Source organism: Diabrotica undecimpunctata, chromosome 2 (genome assembly GCF_040954645.1).
Source record: "Diabrotica undecimpunctata isolate CICGRU chromosome 2, icDiaUnde3, whole genome shotgun sequence".
Taxonomy (NCBI): Eukaryota; Metazoa; Arthropoda; class Insecta; order Coleoptera; family Chrysomelidae; genus Diabrotica; species Diabrotica undecimpunctata.
Window position 1 is genome coordinate 40,273,948 of NC_092804.1, and position 24,490 is coordinate 40,298,437.

The 24,490-nt window shown below is 34.0% G+C and overlaps 2 protein-coding genes across 2 annotated transcripts in view; one reads left to right on the top strand and one right to left on the bottom strand.

The window, feature by feature from the left end:
• Positions 1-24,490, top strand: part of spel1 (DNA mismatch repair protein spel1) — a 90,511-nt gene that overhangs the window by 5,896 nt on the left and 60,125 nt on the right. The window lies entirely within an intron of this gene.
• On the bottom strand, positions 3,790-23,898 carry LOC140434440 (uncharacterized). The gene is made up of 9 exons (XM_072522701.1): positions 23,755-23,898; positions 17,232-17,379; positions 16,861-17,100; positions 16,492-16,765; positions 12,047-12,715; positions 11,518-11,901; positions 10,381-10,605; positions 6,029-8,990; positions 3,790-5,472 (listed from the first exon to the last, which is right to left on the bottom strand). The coding sequence occupies exons 2-9, from the start codon at positions 17,371-17,373 to the stop codon at positions 3,871-3,873; spliced, it is 6,498 nt and encodes a 2,165-aa protein (XP_072378802.1). The 5' UTR covers positions 17,374-17,379; positions 23,755-23,898; the 3' UTR covers positions 3,790-3,870.

Consider the following 24,490-nt stretch of genomic DNA (forward strand, 5'->3'; position numbering starts at 1 on the left):
CTGATTTTATTTCCTATTTTAATTTTTTTATATGTGCAGTTTAAAATTTTAAATAAAGTAAACATAAATATATATGTAAAGTAACTCAATACTGACTGAGTTATCTATTTTGTAATAGAAAAATAATTTAGATATATGTTTACATATGTCTCTTTATACAAATATCCACTTCGCAAGGGCTTAAAAAATTTGATGGGTAAAATGTTGAATACCATGTTGAATACTTTGCTTCACCACTGCCTGATGTTCATGGTTTGAAGATCTTCCTCTATATCCTCTATCCACCTTTTATTGGGCCTACCTCTTGTCTTATTTGCTTGGGGTTTTAATCTCTGGATTACTTCTACAGCTCGATTATCTGGCATTCTTTTTAAGTGGCCAAGCCAGTTTGGTCTTTGTGACTTTACAAATCTAACGATATCTGCGCTTTGCAGTAATTCATCCAGCTCTGCATTAATTCATTTTTATTCTTCATGAACCTTCGCTATTTTTGAATATTTGTTATGTGTTAAAAATAGGTGTTTTTAAAAACATTTGGATAAACTGAGTAATGTGCATAGTTATGCAACTAGAAAAAACTCCATTATACTATCTTTCGTTTTGTAGATTAACGAAGACCCAGAATTCATATAAATAAGTATATCAGTTTAAAGCTTTTTACCATGTTACTGTAAAATTGTTATTATTTTTTAGACAGCAACCTTAAATGGTTCTTTCATATCGATTTGTTAAGTAAGAAACTAGCCTCAGCCTCCTATGTAATTTGCAATAAGATCTGTTTCGGAGGAAATCAATTTAGCATCTTCCAAAATAACATATTTTGCTTTGTTAAATCATGTTATCATTATTAAAATATATAATGTTATCATTATTAAACAATACCAAGGTAATTTAATGTGTGAAAATTACAAAAGATGTCATTTAAAATATTGTGCAATAGTGTGTGACCTCACTACTACATAACACTCATATTCGATGGCCAGCTAGCTCATGCGATCTAAATAAAGTTGACTGTATCATTATTTATTTTGATTTTGTGTTTAGTTCAGTATATACATACAAATTTTGTGTACCTTCATTACCACTTTTTTGTATCTTTTTAAACATTTGAAATATCAAACTCTGGAGTATAAGTTGATTAACCTGTACCTACGTGTAATAAAAGATAATTAAAACTTATTTTATAAAGGATATCTATGTTAACAAAATAACTGTACCAAAAATCAATAAATTTAAATTAACTTCACAATTTTATTTATGATTAAAGATTATAACATAATTTTATCATCTCTTTATAATTACTATAATTAAATTAACCAAATTATATAAAAACACTTAAAATTAAAAGTCTTTCCTATACAACTACATTCAAATGTTGCGTGAAGAAGCGGTCTTGACTACGTCATGCGCGACGCGAACCGATTTTGGAACATTATGTATCATACCTTGTGTTCATTGTACCATGGTACAAGATTGATACATAAAAATTACAGAGATTTGTTTACGAATTAAAATCGAACACACACCCCAGAACGTCGTTAACTCTTTCGTCTTTTAATAGCTATGAATCGGCAATATTTCCGGCTGTAACAATGTTACGTAAAGTCCTTTCAGACCAAAGCGACAATACCGACTGGGCGACTGAGGACTAATGATAAAAAGTTCGCATCATCGAATCACAAATCGCAAACTTTACACATTCCAAAAACCGATTGCCTCTCCTCTTGCCGGCCAACATGTATCTTCCCTTTTCCCCTCAAGGGCGTCTGGTGTCTCAGCATTATTTACGTAATATTTTACAGTGGCGTTACTAACGAAAAATAGTATGATGAATACTTATATGACTTCGTACATTGAATATTTATATTAAGAATGACTTCCTACATTGAATACTTGTATTAAGAATGACTTTCTACATTCGGCCATCCTGTTACGAATCCGACTCGGATTCTGACTGGTTTTCTATCCATGGCTTCATATATTCAGCGCACGTTGATGTGCTCAGTGGGCCTTCATGACATCCTGATTTTTTCACATCATATCTGTCATTTTACTTAACATCTACTACCACATATGGTCCTAGATATTTCTTAATCAGCTTGAGTCCACCACCAAACTGTGTTCTCTTAATTGCCATTAAGTCTCCTTTTCTATACATTCTCGACTTTTTTCTTCGTAAGTCCTACCTACGCTTCTTGTTCTCCTGAATTTTGATTAACTGGCGTCTACTCTCGTTCCTTAACATCTCTCTAACTTCATCATATTGTTTGATCATTTCCTGCTCTATTATTTCTTTCATGCTTAGATCTTCATTATTTTTCATCTTCGTCCCAAAAAGCACTTCGAATGGCGTAGCATCGATGCTTCTTTGATAAGTTGAATTAAAAAACTGTTGCAATTTATAAATATGCTTATATCACTTCGTCGGTTCCTCTATATACTCAATTTTATTAATACTGGGATTAACGTTCTATTGACACGTTCTATTTGTCCATTGCCCCTTGGCATACCTGTTGTAATCTTAATATGCTTAATTTCTTCACTCTTACAATACTCTTCGAACTCGTTCAAAATCCTTCTGTTGCCTCTTCGTACATTCTATGACTTCTTTCGCCATGGTTGATTTTGTAGGATAAAACCATGCGAATTTAGAAAAATCGTCGATTTTCGAAAATCAAAATCGTGATCAACATGAAATATTTGTAAAGGTCCCATTAAAGGATTTTTAATATCGGATGTAACCAAAACTTCTTTTTGCCTTCTTTTCTACTTCCAAGTATACATTTAATACAATTTCTTATACAATGCTCGACTTTTTCTTAGGAATATAAGGTTACATAAGTCTTTTTTGCATACAATAATTCGATCTTCGGTTATGGTATCCTTTGCTTATTTTAGTATATTGTTTCCAAGAACAACCTCAACGTCTAGTAATCCTTTTGGGATTACATGAAATAAAATATGAACATCTTCGCCTTTAATTTTCACTATTTATTTAAAAGAAGTTAAAGTTTTAACCTTAATACCTCCTAATCCATTTAAATCTACTATATTCTTCATATGAAGGACGTCGTCAAAGTGCTTTTCAAAAATATCTTCTCGCATTGCACTTATGTCGCTTCCTGTATCAAACAATGCACGTAATGATATTTTTTTTAATTTTAAGGTCACGGAGTTTTTGTATACCACGTCAATGACATTTACCTGACCAGTAGTCGAAGGTCTATCTTCTTTAGCCTTGAATTGAGAAGAAACGTGTCCAAATTGGTTGCATTTGAAACATTTCATTCCCTTGGCTTTATCAGGGCAATCTCTCGATCTGAATCCTCGATTTTCACAATTATAACATTGTTCTTCTTTCTTAATTCTATTTTCCGGCATTCTTCTGTCATCTCTAGCTTCATTGTTTATATAATCTCGTCTGGCTTCATAGTTTCTGCCATCTCGTCGTACTTCATTGATTCTGTCATCTGCGTCTCGTCTGCTTTTTAACGAGTTCATACAATTTAATAAATCTCTTAAGTAGTTTGCACCATAAAGCGTTACTTTGTTAAAAAATATTAATAATTACTTCCTACATTGAATACTTATATAGCAGATATTTATGAGTCTTTCTCCATTACTCTTTATTGTAATATCTCCATATATTCCTCGTACTCTACTACGTATTTGTTTGAAAAGCTTTTTCTCTTAGAGTAGCGGTCATTTACAACATCGCAACAAATTATTCTTTCTATTTTTCTCAATAGAATCGTTATGTAGGAAACCAATATTAAATAATAAGGAAAATTATTAACAGACATATATTTTTTATTTAATTCTAGCTAAAATAAGTTAATACACCAAAAATACTATTTTTAAATCTAACATTTAACATCCAATAACTTTCTCTTTTAATTTTTTCGCCCCTTCTTTCACCTTATGAGCTCCATTCCGTATTTTTAAAGCAGCTTTCTTCCACCAAGGTAATTCTTCAGGTACTTCTGGAGGAACAGAATTATCATGATCTACTTGAACCTCGTGTATGTGAATTACATCATGATGGTGTGGTTCTTCAACACCATCTTGATCTGGAACAACGCTGGGGACAGCATTTACTTCTTCATAATAATCAGGTCTTATGACTTCTATTTCTTGTTGTTCTTGAGATGAAGATTGTAGTTGTTGGTTTGGTATGGGAATTGGTTCTTCTTCTTGGAATTGATCGTCATACCCTGATTCTTGGCCTATTATTTCTTGTTCTTGTTGATAACTATGTGAGTGAGTGTGGTGTGGTACTTCTTGAACATGTACTTCATGTCTTGTATAGTGATGGGTGTGGGGTTCTTGTATTTCTAAGTATTCTTGGTGACCGTAACCGTCATGATGATGGTCTAGCACGTGACTGTCAGTAATATCATGATGACCATAACTAAGCGGTTCGTCAAAGCTGGTGTGGTGGCTTCCTCTATGTATGACTTCAATATCATGGTTATCATATCCAGAATGTAAAATATCATGATTGTGATCGTGATGATCATATCCGGAATGCGAAGAACTTATATGACCATGTCCGCCATATCCAGTTATTTCCTGTTCTTGAATATCATATCCAGAAATGTGGTGGTTATCGTGAGTGCCATATCCTGTTTGGATTTCTTGTTCTTGATAATCATGGCCTGAAACACGATGACTATTACGACCTCCATATCCAGATTGAATTTCTTGTTCTTGATTATCATATATTGAAGAATGGTGACTACCGCGGCCACCATATCCACTTTGAATCTCTTGTTCTTGTTCTTGATAACCATTATTGCTACTGCCCCCTTCATAAACGGTTGTATGTGAATAACTGTCAACATGATTATCTGATGGTTTTTGCTCTACTACTTTCGTATGTTTGAAGTTGCCTAAGTTTTTAAGAGCTGTTATTAAAGTATCCCCTTCATTTTCTGCCTCTTGTATAGATTTTGGTTGTGGTATAAATTGATCTTGGTCTGTTATTCCAAAGGAGGATCCCCCTGTTGTAGTATGCGTCGTTATCACTGTCCTATTTCGTACAATTGTCCTATGTCCACTTTGAAATATCGATGCTTCTGGTTGGATGTTATGAAATATACTGGTGTCAACATCAGGTTGTTGTGATGTCTTAGTTGTCTTTGTTCTCCTTGTTTCATGTTCTTTTTTAGCTCTTTCAACACCTTCTTCAATTTTCGCTAAAAGTTTATCCAAAATTATGGCTTGAATTTTAGCTATTTGTTTATCATTTAAACCAAGATCAGTTTGTAGATAATATCTGGAGTATCCTCTGCTGAATTCTTGAGTAACGTTCTTTTTAACATCGTTAATGAGTTGTTGTCGCATTTCGGGTACATTCAGTCTATCTGTACCACAAAATCCTATGATGGCAGCTTCTAATTTATTTGATAGCTTATCCTCAATAAATTTAACCTTTGTGGAAATGTCCTTTGGTAGATGATCATCATTGCCCTAAAAAGGAAACATTAAAAACATAATTAAATTTCTGTACATACTAATATTGGAATATATGATCAGAGCTTTGTTGATGAGCTATTAATTTGCTGTATGTCAAGTAAACTTTTCCTGCTATAATACTGAAAAGACCGTTTTGAACATGCACACAATTATATTGAAGTGAATTTGAAGCAAGAAGACGTGGTAATGGTCAAATAGAGCCCAAGAAAATATACAAGAAAAGAGAAAACTAGATAGTCAATAAAAAAAAGAAAATATGCCTTATAAAAGTGTTGAAAATTATACGGTTACCAAAAATGAAACCAAATCAGCTACATCACCTGTTAAACAGAAGCGTGCAAATGTCTGTACGATGACACAGAGATTGAAAGGAATGTAGGCAGATATAAATTATTAAACGGACATTTGGACACAATCCCAAAGACTAGTGAGTGGAGACAACGGATTAAAATATATTGGTATAATTAAGAGACAAACAGGAAAAACAGACCCGCATAGGAATAAAAGTAAAGAAAATGATAATGATCAAGAATTAAGACAAAATTCTTACCTTTACCGAATTCACATCAAAAATTTCAACTTGCTGTGTGAGGGGAATCTGTTCTTGGCTTTGATCTAACGGCCTTTGTTGTATTCTTGGTTTGTCGTGCCAATCGCTGACATGTTGTTCTACTTGTTGAGTTTCCACTTCCTGTTCTTGATCCTGTGAACTACCAATTTGAATTTTTCCTTGGTTTCCACGAGGAAAGTCCGTTTCAACTTGTTGACCTATGCCAAAGTTGACTTCTTCTTGCTGCTGACCAAGATCTTCTTGTTGTTGAGATTGATCTAAAGGTTTCAAATGTAATTTGCCCTGATCTAAGTGAGTTTCTTCTATTTGTTGACCCAAATCAATCTGCTGTTGTTGGTCGATGTCTTCGACTTTAGGAACGTCTATAGGTTTTAATTGCAGTTTTCCTCCACCGATTGTCGATACAGTCTCTTCAATTTGCTGGCCAAAATCTATCTGTTTTTGTTGACTAAGATCTTCGATTTGTTGGTTTTGGTCAAGGTTTTTTTGCTGTATTTTTCCTCCACTTATTTGGGAAAAACCCTCTTCAATTTGTTGACCAAAATCTACCTGTTGCTGTTGACTAAGGTCTTCTACTTGCTGACTTTGATCTAAAGGTTTTAAATGTAGTTTTCCTCCAGTTACTTTGCTTACATGTTCAACTTTTTGCCCAAAATCTAAATGTTCTACTTGTTGTTGATCTAAATCTGACTGTTTCTGTTGATTAAGGTCTTCTACTTGCTGTCCCTGATCTAAAGGTTTTAAATGCAGCTTTCCTCCAGTTACTTTATGTACAACATTTTCAATTTTTTGACCAATATCTAAATGCTCTATTTGTTGTTCATCTAAAGCTTCCTGTTGCTGTTGACTAAGGTCTTCTACTTTCTGTCCTTGATCTAAAGGTTTTAAATGCAGTGTTCCTCCAGTTACCTTGCTTAGAACATTTTCAATTTTTTGTCCAAAATCTAAATGATCTACTTGCTGTTGGTCGGAATCTGTCTGTTGCTGTTGACTAAGGTCTTCTACTTGCTGTACCTGATCTAAAGGTTTTAAATGCAGCTTTCCTCCCGTTACTCTGTGTAGAACGTTTTCAATTTTTTTACCAATATCTGTAGACTTTTCAATATCTTCTACTTGTTGCTGTTGTTGGTCTTCCTGTTGCTGTGATTGAATTTTACCATTAACAATCTTTGTAATTTTAGTATATGTATGTCCGTTGATACGCTGTTGTCCGATATCTTCATCGGCTTCTACTTGCTGACCTAGATCTTCTACCTGCTGGCCATCTACCAAATGTGTGCTCCCACGAATAATCTTTGTAATTTTATTATATCCAGTTCCGTGAATTTGATGTTGATTAAGATCTTCGTCAGTGTCTAATAATTGGCCAAGGTCTTCGACTTGCTCTTGACCGAGATTTTGTGCCTGTTGACCTACATGTGTAATTCTAGTAATTTTACTATATCTGGTTCCTTGGTGACCAATGTCTTCATCATCTTCTAATTGTTGACCAAGATCCTCTACTTGTTCTTGACCGAGATCTGCATGCTGACCTACATGTGTGATTTTGGTAATTTTGCTATATCTGATTCCTTGGTGACCAAGGTCTTCGTTATTTTCTAATTGTTGACCAAGGTCTTCAGTTTGTTGACTAATTTCTGACTGCGGTTTGCCCCTAATAATTTTTGTACGATATTTGTTTCTTTGAACTTGATGTTGATTAAAGTCTTCAGTATCTTCTAATTGTTGGCCAAGATCGAGTTGGCTTTGTCCTAATTCTACTTGATGCTGACCAAGATCCTCTACTTGTTCTTGGCCGAGTTCTGCTTGCTGACCTATATGTGTGATTTTGGTAATTTTACTATATCTGGTTCCTTGGGGACCAAGGTCTTCTCCATTTTCTAATTGTTGACCGAGGTCCTCAGTTTGTTGACCCAGGTCCACAGTTTGTTGACCAATTTCTGACTGTGATTTGCCTCTAATAATTTTTGTAACTGTACGGTATTTGTTTCTTTGAATTTGATGTTGACTAAAGCCTTTATTGTCTTCTAGTTGTTGACCAAGATCGAGTTGGCTTTGTCCTAATTCTACTTGATGCTGGCCAAGATCCTCGACTTGTTCTTGACCGAGATCTGCATGCTGACCTACATGTGTGATTCTGGTAATTTTACTATATCTGGTTCCTTGGTGACTAAGGTCTTCTCCATCTTCTAATTGTTGACCGAGGTCCTCAGTTTGTTGACCAAGGTCCTCAGTTTGTTGACCAAGGTCCTCAGATTGTTGACCAATTTCTGACTGTGATTTGCCTCTAATAATTTTTGTAACTGTACGGTATTTGTTTCTTTGAATTTGATGTTGACCAAAGTCTTCATTGTCTTCTAATTGTTGACCAAGATCGATTTGGCTTTGTCCTAATTCTACTTGCTGTTGACCAAGATCCTCAACTTGTTCTTGACCGAGATTCTCGACGTGCTGACCAATATGTGTGATTTTAGTAATTTTACTATATCTACCTCCTTGTTCTTGATGCTGACCTAAGTCTTCATCAGTTTCCTGCTGTTGGCCAATTTGTACCTGTTGTTCTATATCTTGTTGTTGATGTTTATTATCAGGTCCCCGGTTCCAGGGCCTTCTTCCATTATCATGTAAATTACCAAAACGACCGTTGTTTTTAAATGGTTTCCAGCCGAACACCTTGTGACTTATATCTGCAATTCCTTCACCTACTTGTTCAGCTTTTTTAGTTAAATCTTTGTGTCCCTGTTCGAGATCTGCTTTCACTTTTGAAAAACCATCGCCGAATCCAAATCCACGTTTACTTCTTGACTTAGATGGTGCAGGTTTTGGTGTAGGCGGAACTTGGCTACCCTGTGGTTTCCAGCCGATATCTTGGGGCTGTGTTTGCTGTTGTGGGGATCGTTTAAATCTCCGGTCATCTCCTTGACAACATGTTCCATCTGAACTAAAAACAGAAAGAACACGTTTATATGTATTTTTATCACAGTATATAACATTTTAAATATCCAGTTAACAAAATAACATCAGCGTAGTTAACAAAAGAATATCAGCATACAAGATTTGGAATAATTTGATTAAGCAATAGTTGTGGTAAACTTGTTACTAACCTATCCAAGGTTTCCTATATCATATCCCTGCAGTTCGTCATTTCGTAGTCATATCTGCTTTATATTTCTTCAGAATAATGTGTTAAGTGAGATGTGTTAAGTGTTAAAGAATGTTTTAAAATCTAAACACTGTTTTTTGTTTTCTTTAGTATCTTTTGATCGACAACGAGGGCTCATTTATATGACGAGCCACCGGTAAAGTGTAAATCCAATTATTAAAATATTTTTGCGTCGAATACCCTATAGTTCATCAACCTAAAGAGTCGATGGAAAAACAATAAGCTGTAACTCCGTAAAATATCGGAGAACGGTTCTTGAAGAATATGAAATTTCTCTAAGAAAATACCTATATGGGATTTGCGATCTATAAATCTGAATTAGACATCAAAATGGAACCATTTGACCGAATCATTTGGTCTTTTCACGTTGATACTCAAACTCAAATATTGGAACTTTACTGGTAATTAAAAATTGAATAATTATGAAACTGTTCTGTCAATATTTTGTTTGCCTATGTTCAGTTGCTGAAAGTGTTCAATGTGTACTAGCGTTTTTGTAGCAGCAAACTTTGCAAACAAGGACGTTGCTGTTGCTGTTGATAATAGGAGAGAATATTGCATCACCCGTCACCCTAACCTTCGTTAAGGTGTACGTCAGCTCTAGATTATAGTACACAGATTATAGTTTTAATATAATCCTTTGAATTTGATTATGGGGAAGGCAGTGTAGAAACATTGGAAAAGTTCAATATAAGACCCAAGTGTATGATTGTTTTAAACTGATTAGTTTAACAACAATCAATCATAAATGTCAGATATTCTAACTCTTACCAGAAACTTAGCAGAAAGGGCATTACAGAAAAACGTTAAATATATTTTTTTTATATTTATACTTATTGTAACAGATTACATTTTAAATTAAATAAGGTCTGTAATTGTTGCTATTTTTTATCGATAGTTGTGACCGTCGTAGCTATCTCTACCTGATTGGTAGCCATTGCTGTAAAAACAAATACACAATCAATATATAGACTACCAAGAAGAACGTCAAAAGCTATTTTGTAACGAAATATTGTGTAAAAAAGCAATACCAAATTATCCGGTCGTTATGGAATTATGCAGGCATACATCTTACGCGGAAAAATATGGTTATTGTATTAAAATATTTAATTTCATTCCCAAAATATATCCAAACGTTCTTCGTTTAAATTTTCCCGTCTGAACTTACCCGTAACTTCCCATCTGGTAATTTGATCCTCTTACTGGTCTGTAGCCACCGGAGTTGCTACTACTGCTACTGCTGCTGCTACTTGAACTGTATGAACTGTGAGTCTGGAACGATTGTTGTAGTCCTTGTCGCAATTGGTTCATCAGAGATTCTTCCAGTTTAGCTCTAAGATCTGCCATTTGGGATCTGTCGAAGTTTCCGTAGGCTGCATAGGATCCACTGGCACTGTAAAAAAAATACGAAATTAGAGTAAGATCGAGAGAAGAATATTAGACTGCTAGTGTAGGAGCAAATATGTCTACTATTATGTACTCACTTTAGAAATCATTGTAATAAGGTTTCGAAAATGTGGAAATTTTTATAATATATCATAGTTTATTAGGTAAATATCGATCTTTTACTGATGTAAGTAATAGAACAACCATTACAATTATCTAGAACGAATCTAAAAGTAGAAGCAAAGTTAGACAAGTACAGGAAAGCCCAACGAACAAATTAAAAATTAAATTAAATTAAAAAGGCCAATTATCTAACAAATCATTGAATAAGTATGAAGAATGCCTGCCGACAAGAGGCACTTGTTAAAGAAAACAAAATCTTAAGAAATTTTAATAGATGTTAATAAACTCAATGCAAATTGTTTTACATGTGTTTGAATTAAAATTAGGTAAATACCGAATGTGATATTGGTAAAACAATTAACAAATAAGTGAGAAATGTGATTGTAAATAATCAAATCTTTAGTATAACTGGCCTTGTAAGCCACTTATTTAAAAGCGACAAATATAAACACAAAGCGTTCATATTTCAACCCAGGTAGTACTGCTGTTGACGTCGCGCCTCGTAATATAAGTCACAACCGCGACCTATGTCAATTGTAAACGCGTTGAGGTTTGTAACAAAGCAGAAAAGTACCATACATCTTTCTTCTGGTGGAAATGTCAACCTAACCCCCAGTTGGGCCTGTGTAGTGCAAACTCAACGCCACATGGCGATCTTTACAGGATGAGTAGTAGGACATTGCCTACAATCACCCAACAAAATATATAATAAAATTAATACAATTGTCAAAGAATATATTCAGCAGTAGTCCCGGTTCTTTAATTGTTGACAATAAAATACAAAAAAATGAATTACCTATATTCTTGTAAATGCTTTGTAAGATTCCTATTCAATTGATCAGATAGATCTTGGAGGGAAGACTGGTAATTTTGAGGAGTATAGCTGTATGAACTGTGCGATTCTTGGTTTAAAGCTTGACTAAGCTGTCTCGACAGATCATCTTGAAGTTGTCTCTGCAAGTCCGCCATGTTTCCGCTGCTGTAGGTGGTGCCACCTGAATTATATCTGCTGGCTGAATTATGTTGACTTGCTGTGTTATATGCGCTACCTGAGTTGTATCTACTGGCTGAATTATATCCGCTGCCTGAGTTATATCCGGTCTTGATACCTGGTTCGTAATAAGCCGGTTGAGCTGAACCGTAGCTGGACTGGCTGTTGTAAGAGGAAGAGGAAGACCAACTGAAAGAGAAAGTTTATAAATTATATTCTATTATAATGTGATATTTTCATAGAAGAATGGAAGTTTACCATACTTCCAAGTAATTTTGAAAATGCTGTGTATTATCAATTACTGCCTGCAAGTATTACATTAACTATTTCTTACCTCTTTCTGTAAGATTCAAAGTCCCTTTCCAATTTATTAATCAAATTTCTTTGTATCTGTTCCTTCAAATTTTGCATGTCTCTCAAACCGTAATTGTAATCTGTGGATATAGCTCCGTTAGATGCGACAGAGTACAAATATCCGTCTTTTTGTGTCTGCGATCCGTAGTTCTTACTGATCATATCATCTAATTGGTAGGTGATGTTGTTCCTCAGTTCGTTCCTTAATCTTTCAAGAAGAACATCAGGGTTAGTCAACGAGTACTGTTGACTTGATGAAAAGTGGGTTTTACGTGTTTCGTCAAGTACGTTGTTGAGATTTGCGTCCAATTGACTTTGTACTCTTGAAGCAATCGTTGTTAGACTTTCAGGATTGGAAATTGGTGTGTATCGTGTCTTAACAGTGTTATATTGTTGACTGTGGGTGTCCACGTATCTTTCAGATGTCAAGGTTGGATAAATTGGCCTGTAGGTTGTGGTGTAGTATACTGGTCTCTGTGTTACGGGGTAAACGTAGGCACCTCCATTGTGTTGGTAAGCGCTTGAACTACCGTAGCTGTGTTGGCTGTATTGGCTATATTGGGTGCGTAATTGATTGAGCAAGGAATTTTCTATCTGGCCCTTAAGGTCTACAAGTTCTTGGTTATCGTAGTTAGCAGTTGGTTGTAACCTGAAAAAGAAAAATATACTACTTAAATATTATTTTTACAAAAATAAATTGTGCTGTAATAAAACGTATTTTCATATGAGCAATTTTAATTTTTTACACATAATACATTTCCTATATAATAATTTATGTGAATTACTTTGGTTTATCGGTCTGGTATTTAAAAAGCACAATCAGTGTTAATTTACAGTTCTTACAATGTACTATATAATATCTGATTGACTGTCTTTATTACTAATGTAGAAAAGATTTTTGACATCAGCTTGGAAATACCATTAATGCATGGTCATGATATTTAGTTTTTAATGGCATTGTTGGGTAATTGTTATTTTTTTAGGTAGCGTTAGGTAAGTTACACAAACGATACCAGACGTATAACTGGCAGTGGGATAGAACAAGTACAGAAATATATCTAGCTAGGCCAAATTCTGCAACTTGACAAAGAAAACCAAAGTGTGGAAATCACTAGAAGAGCAAGACTGGCATGAGCAGAATACTGAAGAACCGCAAAATACCTCAATACTTGAGGAGCAAAGTATTCAACCAGGGCACCCTTCCTATCAGGATATATGTATGTCAAACCTGGACCCCAACCAAGGCAAATATGAATAAATTAGCCACAACAGAAAGTGCAACGGAAAGAGCAATGTTAAGTACTGGGTTAGAGGATATCAACAAAAATTGCCAAACTCAAATGGAGCTTTGCAGGCCACACTGCTAGACAACGTTGGAATGCCACACTACAACATTGGAGATTTTACAAAGGTAGCCGACCAAGAAGAAGACCACAGATGAGATGGGTAGATGTCATAAAAAGAATAGCCGGAACAAATTGGAAGTTTGTTGCTCAGAATAGAGATCGATGGAAGGAATTGGAATGTCCAAAAATAGACGCTAATGCTAAGAAGAAAAGGCAATCAATCAGATGCTGTTGTAAAGCATTAAAAATACTCGCAAATGAAGCACGTAAAAGAGGTCTAGAAATTAACGAAAGGAAAACAAAATATCTAATCTACTCTAAAAGAGAAGTTATTAAGATGAGAGAAATAAAAATAGAACACTACACTTTTGAAAGCGTTCAGCAATTTAAATACTTGGGAGTAATTGTGAATGGTAAAAATAAGAGAAGTGGAGAAGTAACGGAGCGAATACTAATAGACAACAAAACATATTGGAAATACCATAGGTTAATGACGGACAAGAACTTATCCAGAAATACAAAACTGAAAATATACATAGTTGCAATCAGACCAGTAGTTACATATGCAGCTGAGACAATGTGCCTTACAGACAAAGATAAAAAATGATTAAGAATATTCGAAAGGAAAATCCCCACAAGAATTATGGGCCCGATAAGAATGAAAAACGGAGAAATGAGAAGAATTAACCACGAAATGAGATACGTAAGGAAGGAGCAAATGACATACTGATTAAGACTGACTGATTGAGGGAAAGATCTAAGGAGAGATGGGAGGACCAAGTCATGAGAGATATCAAAATCCTGAAAGTGAGAATCTAAGGGACAGATGGAAATAAGTGGAAGAAAAATGAAACAAAAGCCAAGGTATACAACTAACTTTGACAATACACCAGAAGAATGCGGAAAGAGCTCTAATTAAGAGCAGCAAACATTCCACTAAGAGTGAAAGGTATCGATAATGGGGATAACCAGATATTTTCTATGGTGCTTGTCCCAAACGAAGTATAACATCGTCTATTTTCTGGGCCTTTTTCCTGTTGATATTTTTGGCGCTTCTGTAATAGTTCCATGCTTTTGCTGTTTCCATGCTCTATTGAACGAGCTCACATAATATTGCTTTTTATTGCTATTAGTTCAAAGCTAACAACTTTGCACATTATCTCTAAAGGTTATTTTACACTAAATGAACAGTTGAGTTTATATTTCTGTTTTCTAGAACCTGAAAAACAAAAACAAAACTGGAACAAACCCAAAACTATTGTTTTTATCAATATTTTGTTCGACTTTTGCTTTTGTATTTCAAAAAGCAACCAACATGTTTAGCGAAAAAGATTTTTTATTTTTAGTTGTGGCTGGTTGATACTGAAGTCCTTGGAAAAAATGGTTATTTCTGCCATGCATAAAACTCATTGCATTATAATCACACCACGGTGTAAAATGGTGTCGTGCGCCAGATTTTTTCATTTTTTTATAATTTCTCGTCAGTTAACAAAAAATTGAGCAATTTTTTTGTGTAAATCCATTTTCTTAATTCTATTTTTATAGTTGCCATCCTTTGGATACCACAAATTTCTATTGTCCCAAGAGGCATCTATTTCTGTACAGATTTCTTCATCAGTCCATTGCTTTTTACCACCTTCACACATGATCCGTTAAGTTTTATTAAAACATGTGAGTGGTGTAGAAAAATTCTCCGACGAAAAACAAAACCAACTAATTTGGTACAAAATTCGTATTCAAACCAAATAGAAAACACAACATGACTTGTTTCCACTAAACAGACTCGAGTTTCAAAACACGTCGCTTTCGAGCGGAACCCGAAAAACAAAACTTCAACTTTCGCAAAGCACGTCGATCTTCAAAAAGTTAGCGAAAGTAGCAGTTTTGGTTTATTCGGCACGAGTTTGTGTTTTGTTTTTGTTTAGTCTGTTTAAGGCGGTTCACGATTCAACCGAATTGAATCACTTGGTTAAATGGAGCAGAAATGAAAGCAGTGCAATTTTACACGGTATCTGGAAAGTGAACGCCATTGTTGGTCTTAAGAAGACGCGATCATGGGTAATAAGAAGACTTAGGAGCTTCAAACCGTCTATTGAGAAAATTGGCAGAACAGGATCCAGATGCATACCTTAATCATCTTCGCATGAATGAAGCAAAATTTGATGAACTTCTTACAATAGTTACATCGTTAATTCAGAAAGAAAATACTATAATAAGGGATGCTTTGCCCGCAAGAGTGAAATAGCATACAGTGTTCAAAAACTCATCGTCTTCTTTAAACCAAAACAACTTTGGAGCATAAATATCGTCTGTGGAACAGCCGCTTTTGATCGATCGTTTTATCTTTGTTAACTCACAAGTATAACGAGTAGTTACGGATACTTTTAATTTTCATTTTTATGTCTTCTTCGGTTATACCACTAATGTTTAAATCTTCAATTAGCGATTTAGTAGCATTTCCACGACAATCCCGATTTTTACAACCCTCCGTTTTATAATTCCATAGAAACGATTACTGCTTAAAATGTTCTAAGGACAGAGGCGTGTACTCTTCCTTCCATTGCTTAGGTATGTATCGACCAAATACGCCTCGACACTGGCTGACTGTAAAAGGGACTCTTCAATTCTTGTGTATATAAATTCATTTCTCGTTTAACCGCTTTGAAGATTGGACGCATTTAATTACATGGAATGATTCACTTTTATGTTTACATGGATTAATTTGGTGGCTTCATCCAAATTGAAAGGCAAAAGTGAACCTAGTAATTTCGCCTTTAGTAGCAAACTACTATAATCAATGAATTGGTTGTTCTACGATGACATATGTTTGTTGTTGATGACGTGCAATAAGAGCCTTATGAAAACAGATATTTAAGTAATCTATCAAATAATGTGCTCCGTAATGTTCTGGTGTTTCACCCTTTATCTTCCATATTTTTTGTGTAAATATGGAATTCTAATTACACCATTAATCTGATTGAAGGAACTGCTGTGTAATAAATTCTGTTAATAATTTTCTATATTTCTTTTTGGGTAATACAAAGAAATATTAAACACACAATACTTCGCTGTAACTTACCTTCCTCCACTCATGGAATAGGACATGCCACTGCGGACAATTTGTTGACCATATTTTTGATTCAGTTCGTTGTTTAACCTCTCCGTTAAATTCCGCCTTAGCTCTCTTTCAAGTTCAGACATATCTATCCTAGTTTGGGAATAGGCGCTGTTTTGACGAACAGCTTCTTGCAAATCCCTCTCCAATTCTTGTTGAATACGAGACGTTAACAATCTAAGGTTGGAGTTTGTATTGTAGCTATGACTGTTGCTGCTACCATAGCTGCTACCGTAACCTTAAAAGGAGTAAATTTTATATCAGATACTTAGTGGATTAGTGGATAGTGGATTTAAGCGTTTTACTAATTAGTTGTTTTACTTTGAAACTTACCAGTAGAATATCCAGCTTGACTGCCATAGACCCTATCGGATCTGGCGAGACCTTCGACACCCATGCTGTTTTGGTTGCCGTATCCGTAGGTTCCATCAGCTCTCATGTTACCATAGGAGTTTGTGTCCAATCCATACTGGCCGGTTTGTAGTTTTGGGTTTATATATTCTGAATGCTCACTGTTTGAATCTTCGATAGGCTTATATCTGTTTTCTAAATCACCATCTTTTTTATAATAACCTACAACGAGATATTCCTTGATTGTGTTACGAAAGCTGTGTTTATGGAAATTATTAAACTAATAAGAATTTATAGTATAACAGACAAAACAATCTTTCTGTTAGTAAAAAAATTTAGTAGATTATACAAACCTTGGTCATCAGTCTTATGTTGCAATTCATTGTTTTTGTACGATGATTGTGATGTCTTATAGTTGTACTCCTGATGGTAGTAGCCGTTAGGAACAGCCAGCGAACATCCCAGTACTGTTACAAACAGAAAGGGAATCTTCATGTTTACCTGGAATATTAAGTAACACAGTCAATTTAAAGAAATATCCTTCACTAATAATTACGTAAAAAACAAAATATTTAAAGCATTTATTTGTTTGTTTATATGGTTAATGCTTTTGTATACAAACTTTCTACTACCAAGGTTACACAGAGTTGGCCACTTAGAGGAGACTTGTACAAACCAAAGAATAGCAGCACTTCCAAAAAACAGAAATATAAAATTAAACACGAAAAAAACAGATATGTACGAAATGATGACAGTGATTGGTTGTACTATGGTTATGTGTTACAATAAAATACCATCTATCTCACACTACTGGTCACAAACCGAATCACTTTTAAATTCTCTTATTAAAAAAGGTATTTCAAGAGATCGTTGTTTATTCCTGATATCTTAAATCCTACTATCATCATCATCATCATCATCAATGGCGCTACAACTCTTTGTGAGTCTTTGCCGCGTTTACTATTGCCTTCCATGTTTTTTGGGCCTGTGCCAGTAATTCCCATTATCGCACTCCCGTTTTCTCTAGATCTTCTTTGACTGCATCTTTCAACCTTTTTCTAGGCCGCCCTACAGACCTTCTTTCCTCTGGCCTTTCCCAGAACACATTGTTTATAAGGCGATTGCGTATCAAATGCCCTGCTCATCTGAGTCTATTGGCCTTTATATATCTTTATATATAGTCCTACTATAATAATCCTGAAAGAAATGGTAACAAATCAAAAATATACTACATCGATGAAGTGGTTTCTTGTTTGAAACAAACTTTTGTAAAGGCGAGGATTGAGAGTTCCCATCAGCCCATCGACGAATCATTGACTAAGTTCAAAGGAAGATCTGCCCTGAAGCAGTATCTTCCTATGAAGCCTGTAAAAAGATGTATAAAAATGTGGCAACGAAGTGATTTTTTCACAGGATATATATACGATTTCCATATTTACTCGGGTAAAGAATCCACACCAACTACTGGAATTCTAGGAAAACGAGTTGTTGAAACTCTAGCCAACACCATACGGTCGCCAGATATGTGTCTATGGTTTAATAGATTTTTCACTTTGTTCAACCTACCAAAACATAGCCAAATTTAAAAATAACAAAATGATAAGAAGTGATATGGAGTTTTTAGTTTCATCCGATGGAATTTTAGCGACTAAATGGAAAGATACGAAAGATGTGATGCTGATGTCCAATTACCACCGTACAACTGTTGGAATTATCAACAGAAAGCTGAAAACTGGAGAGAAAACTGAGAAGCTGAGATTATTGTTAAGAAAAACTTTACAATAATTTTATGGGAGGAGTAGATCTCGCGATCAAAACGTTAGCACATACGATGTGGACCGAAAATCTGCGAAATGGCTGAGAAAAGTTTTTTATAGATTAGTTATGTACGCTATTGTAAATTCTTGGATTATTTACAAGGATTTGCATAATAAGAAGTGCATAATAATTTGCAAGAAGTGTACAAGATAATATAAAATTTTCACTTTTGAACTTTCTGGTGCTACTAGCCGAACAGCTAATTGAATTAGGAAGATCGACATCAAATGTAAAAAGACGAATAAGTAGCTGTTCTGGAAGAATATTTAAACGACAGAAACGTTGATCAACGTTGGAGACCATTTTCCACAACAAATACCTACTAGGAGAAGGTGCTTTAGATGTTCACAAAATAAATCAGAAACTCGAATTACGACTATTTGTACAGCGTGCAATGTGCCTCTATGCAAAGTTTTTTTTTACCATATCATTCATAAGAAGTAGTTTTTTTTGTGTAATGTACTTTTTTTATTTTGAATAAGTTTGTTTCTTTACTGATGGGATTTATTTATCCCACCATTCAACGCTAATGGGACATATATGTCCCATGTCCTTTCTAAGGATACAAGGACACGCAACAATGTAAAAAAATTAATCGCTTTGTTAGGTCTCTAGGTATCAACGAATATCATTAAAGTCGTTTTAAACAGTTTTATTTAGCTACAATGAAATCAGTAATGAAAGGGTTAAGACAAACAGTTCTCCCTTCCTCAACTTATTCAGTTAAACACTATAAAGTGTAAACGAAAACGAAGATACCGACTGTCACCAGATTTCTCAATTTACGTTTTAGGAGATGGCACACGAGAGAACAGCAGCGGTGGAGCATTTAAATTGGATATAAACTCTTAATACATTTCCATTATCGTTACCTTATTTTTTCACCTAATTCTCTCAACATTCAACTAATCAAATGAGACTAAAGTCGTTAACCGATGACATTGACCCAAACCGATATTCGAAGGGGACATGTTTAATTAATTTGTTCAAAATTGCTTTATCTCCCGAAATAAAAATATAATTTCCATGACGCAATAAAAAATATCTCGTTACAGTTCATATGTCAATGTAAATATATTTAGAAGTAAATACTTTATGTAATCTTTAAGAAGAACTTTATGTTTATCAATTTGTTTCTCTGTTGAGGTAAACATAATCTGCATTTTATTAAAAGATTCACAAGGACAAATGTTGTCTTATCCTCTCATTTGAGAGCAAAAGTCTAAGCAAGTTTAGTGTACACAAAAGTTTTCTTAGTCATGTAAGACGATAAATAGAGAAAATTGGAATTTTCATAAAGGATTAATTTATTACTTCATCTCATTATTATTATTATAGACATTATCGGAAAAAATATGATAAAGACAAATACAAGTTTGTTGAAACCACAGATATGTGACAAATTATAAAGAAAGCTAAGACATAAAAATCGAAAAAAAATAAAGAAGTTATTATAATAAATTACAATAAATATAAGAACTACAAGTGATTAACACATTGGAAAAATCCTTAGATGATATCAATGTATGACTCTAAGCAATTATTCAAACGTTTTAAACAATGTCTATATGTAAACAATTACTGGAGATCCTCGGGCTTGACATGAACCTACAAGTCCTAGCGTTATATAAATATTTAGTTTTCTGTTAATTTCTGAGTATTTCTATAAGAGCTTATTTAAACCAGCAACGTTGTACCCTAAAAACATGTTTTATAGTTTTATACTTTTCATAACTTTCAGTTAATCTAGTTGACCAAGTAGATGATACCTTTGTAAGCTACTACCATTGTGGGAAGAATAGAAAGATATAGTATGATTGAGTTGAATGTTACAATATTAACATATATCTGACGAGTGGCAGATACCACAAAAAACATTACTTCGGTCTTATAGCTAGAAGAACGGAGACCATGGAATTATACGTAGTAGAAGGAAAGGTAGAAGGCCGAAGACCAAGAGGAAAATATCCAACACGATGGGCAGACCAAATGAAGACTCTGGTGGGAAAATCCCTATATAAAGCACAATGGCACAAGATCGCAGCCAATAGATAGAGCAAGCTAATAATATTTAGAGTATCACCACGCCCTAACAAGGGCCCAAGGAATGAGGAGCAGGAGGAGATAGACTTCCTACTAAGAGAACGGTAGAGTTGGAGACATTCCCATTTACTAATTAGTGTGTAGTTTAGTGTTAATTGATAGCTAGTATGATTTGATTTAACAAATTATTTTATATATACTAACACAATTAATTTTAATAATATATTTTAATCGGAGGAAAAGTTTCCTTGGGGAAAGCCCTTAACAATAACGTAATTATGAGCAGAGCATCCATTCTATTGTAAGCAAATTTTATTAAAGTTTAGTTCCAAACTTTGGAGGTCAGAAATAATATGATTCTGCAGTAGATTTAAGTATTACCGTGCCGTCAAATTTCCTTCAATGATAAGTGGACCAACAATGTGACCAATGATCCCACACCACATATTTAATTTCTGGGGAAATGTGAAATAGAGGAATAGTAAAATGCTTGTTCTCTCTAGACCAATAAACTACGTTATTTATATTTTGCATTGCTAGAACAAAATATATTTCTTCGGTAAATGAAATATTGGCAGAAAAATTTTGATTATGACCAAAGTTTCTCCGTTTTTGGTCTTTTGGTAGAAAATGCTGAATATGATTGACTTGACAATGCCGAGGGAGTATTTTTAACACGTTTCGAATAACTTTAACTACAACCGAATTTTCCGAATAATGTTAATTATTTGACTAATTTTTGTACGACTGAGAATGAAAATACAAAATGACCAAGTATCACGTCGATTGACAAACTCCTGTGAGTGGTGGACTCTGCTGCCTCGCTTTCCTAACGAGTTATTTATTATATAAAAACCTCGATCTCTTCAAAGAAGATACAAGAAAAGCGATTAACCAGTTTAATTATTGCCAATCTGCTTGTTCTTATGATTAATGAAAGGAAATTGGAATACGTCTCTCGTACAAGACTCTCCAGAACTAGAAGTAGAACAAATGTTCGTATTACTTTGATAATCATTATCGTCCTGCACAAACAACAGTGTGAAGAAGAAAAATAAGAAAATATGATGAGATTATAAGTAAACGTACATTGAATAAATGGTTCACAAATTTAAGAACATTGAATGCATTAGAGCATTAGATTATTCCACTCTAGTTATATAAATTCTTTATGGGCATGATTGAAATCTGGATTTGAAGATCAGAATACTGAATGAAGTGCTATGTATTTTTTGTGATCTACGTTGCGGAAAAATGCATCACAACCTATGCCGCCCTTAAAAGACTATGCATTCGAGATACGATGCTACTGGAGAATATTTCCCAAAATTTTGCAAACAAGATTACTTCTATCCATTCTAATTACATGAATTCTTTGTGGTCAAGATATAAATCTGGAGTTGAACATCAGAATATTGAAAAATACTGTTTCTCTTGATGTTCTATGGAGCAGATGCATGGACCAACACAGATGAAACGTTTGAAGCTTCCTAAATATGGTGCTACTGGAATTTATAGTTGGATGGACATATTACGTTATGAACTTATGTTAATTATCATGAAGATAGATAAAGAAATGGTAAAATATTACATCTACTGGTGCAAGAAGAATATTCGAAGGTAGTTTGTAAAAACAACCGAATCTGTTTCCGATTAGCAGTGAATAAGGTATTGTGTATACTCCAATAAGATTAAAATGACATAAATAATCATCCTTCATAATGATCAGTGTCCGGCAAAGTCTTGAGACCATGGAGAATATCTACAAAATATTAGAAAAAACGATCTAGAATAATAAAAAGTTCCATTTTATGTTATTTTCAGACATACTAGATTTTAATTTAAAATATAAGAAATCGTAGTACTTTCATAAATTGTATCTTTTACTTAAGGCGTTGATAATGGAGCGGTACCCTTAAATAGCTATTACAACAACAGTTAAACAATATGCCACTATAGTTAAAAAATGATCAAAGATTAAAGCAAATATGATTTATCTGACTACTAACTGAGCTTCGGTATGTCCCTTGGTACGAGGCAGGTTCTTCAATTAATTAATTAATGAAATTTTACATTAGCATAATTTTTACCTTCCAGATATTTTAAAATTAAATTATATCGTAACATATTGCAATCTACTGAAGAAGGTATTGCTTTTATAACAATAAATTTAATACGAGCCATCGTCTTGCATAAAGAAAAAGAAACACATTATAGGTACTGGTTATAAATTGGGATCGACTCCTATTTGGGACATAGTCTTCTAATATATTATGAACCTTAGTTAATACGTTAGTCATCTCTGTTTGAAATTTCGTTTAAGCGTATTTGAACATTTAAATAACAGATAAAGCGCATTTAAATTGTGTATAATTTAGACACAAGTCTGTACAAATAATGCAAAAATTTCAAAATAAGTTCTAAGAATTGTTACTATCTAACTTATGAAACAACAACTGATATCCAAAGTAATAGAAGTCGTTTGAAATGAAAGTCAAAGGATGCGTTACGTTAAAAAGTATAAAAATGTAATCAAAATAGGTAAGATTAAGGGTGCAGATTAACATCATTTTAACAGTTATTCTCCCCAGTTAAATAAAGGTCATGACTTCTTGTGCGTGTTGCTTACTTATGGACTTAAAAAGTGAATGTAAAAAAAATAAAACAAATAAAGTAGCTAGATAATCAGAATAGCTTAAAGATAGATGGGTTTAACATGTGCTAAGATCCACATAATGACGACGTAGCAAGTAGAGATATTGTTGATAGCATGTACAGAGGAACAGTAGCATAATTATAATAATATAAATTTGATATAGAAGACCACCAGGTAAATTACATAAAAGAAGCATTGAAAGAAATTTCAGAGATAATAAAATAAATTGATAAAACCAGAGCCAATATAGTTTTTAATCAGTATCAGTAAAAAATAATTTAACCTGGACGAATCTGATATCCATCAATTAATTAAATTATTTATTGCTTTAAAATAAAAATATTTTATGTACTACTTACAGTTTATTCTTCCAGTTTTGACCACTTCAACTTTTGCTCAGCAGAATACTGGTTCGCATCGATGTTCTTGATGTTTATATGTATTAAAAACTTATCATCTGACCCCAGTTCTTATCAACTATTAATTAGAGAATAAATGAAAGAGATCAATTGGTTCTCATTAACGTTTTGCAACCGTTTGTTTATATTTGCGGTTTGGGAATTTCGGATTTCGTTCCCATTCTTGCTAATTCTGATTACTAGAAATCAGAACTTGTTGTGATGGCTTATGTGGGTGGCTCATTCGGTAATGTGCATATATGGAAGCTTGTGGTTAGTAAATGTTAAATTAGTAAATAAATGTTCACTAACCACAATATTCATATATATGGCGAGATTTTGTGATACAGATCCTTATTGCACCCGGTCTTGTAATGCACCAATAATATATATTGATGCCAGTAATTGTAATGATGAATTCGATAGGCTATATATACTTCGATGGTATGGTCATGTAGTAACAATGAGATCCTGTCATTTACTATTGAGCCTAGATAGAGAAAGCTGGAGGCATATTCGTAGGTATGATTTTCTAAATTTATCGTCGGATAAAATCGATCAGATTTTTTTCGCTACATATATTTTATTTTCTTTTCCTTAATACATATGTTCACTATTCTTATTAGTTCTATCATTCCTCCGTCTCATGCCAGACACTGTGTGATTTTTTTGTCACCTTGGTCATAGCTGGTACCAT